Raw genomic sequence first — 937 nt, forward strand, 5'->3', positions numbered from 1 at the left:
CTTTTGCCGGGTGAAAATTACACGTTAGAAAATTCGAGTGATGGCGAATTAGAAAACAACCGAGTGATAAACAGCAAAAGTGTTCATTTTAGTACAACAGATAGGGAGTACGTTCTATTCCTGCACACAGCATAAACTCGTGCCCCGACACGACGGGTAGGATTACTGGCTACGAACTACTACTACTATAGTAGAAAAAAACACTAACGCTAGGTCGTCCTGATATCTCCTCTCTGATCACTCTAGATATACTTGTTGTAGTTGGCAGCCGGGTACACGCCGGTGCCCGGGTAGGCTGGATCCGCAGCGACGGGCGTGTGGTTGTCGCGCGGGCCGGTGAGGGGCACGCGCGTGCCGTGGTGTGCAGTGGCAGCCTCGGCGCGGTGCTCGGCCTTCTCCTGGTGCTTCTGCGCCTTGGCCTGGGCCTTGTTGGCGCGCGTCTCTTCCTTGACCATCTCCTTCTCACCGTGCCTCGTCGCGGTGGCCTTGCCCGTCTTGCCATGCGCCTTGGCCGTGCCCTCGTTCACCTTCTCCTTGGCCGAGCTCACCATGTCCTTCATCTTCACCTTAGCAGTCTGCATCTTCGCTGCTATTCCTCTTTAATAGTACGTGTTCGAGCGTATATGTGTTCGAGTGTGGATGCTTTGTTGGGTGTCTTGCTTCTGTTGGAATGTGCCGGTGCTGTGGTGGATTTGTAGGCGAGGATGGGTTGGATAGGAATGGCGGCATCCGGTTCTGTCGGGCGCGACGAGACGTGTGCTGGTAGGTGGCGCGCATGCGTAGCTTCGAGAGCAAGTGGGAGTTGCACGTCACGGCGTGAGGTGGCGTGAAGGCTATGATTTGGGCGGGTGCTTACGCCGCGTGGCGCTCTCATGAAGTGTCGTGTGCACCTATAATGGAAGACGGTGTCTGCTGTGCTGAGCTAATGTGTCAAGCA

The 937-nt window shown here is 55.5% G+C and overlaps 1 protein-coding gene across 1 annotated transcript; it reads right to left on the reverse strand.

Moving 5' to 3' along the window:
- Positions 1 to 242: 242 nt before the first annotated feature.
- Positions 243 to 581, reverse strand: LOC124674196 (late embryogenesis abundant protein 18-like). The gene has a single exon (XM_047210235.1). It carries the CDS (start codon positions 579 to 581, stop codon positions 243 to 245), a length of 339 nt encoding a protein of 112 aa, XP_047066191.1.
- Positions 582 to 937: the final 356 nt, after the last annotated feature.

Source organism: Lolium rigidum, chromosome 7, assembly GCF_022539505.1.
Source record: "Lolium rigidum isolate FL_2022 chromosome 7, APGP_CSIRO_Lrig_0.1, whole genome shotgun sequence".
NCBI classification, from domain to species: Eukaryota; Viridiplantae; Streptophyta; class Magnoliopsida; order Poales; family Poaceae; genus Lolium; species Lolium rigidum.

Coding starts and splice junctions, on each gene's coding strand:
- LOC124674196 (XM_047210235.1), bottom strand. CDS start 581: ATGCAGACTGCTAAGGTGAAGATGAAGGACATGGTGAGCTCGGCCAAG.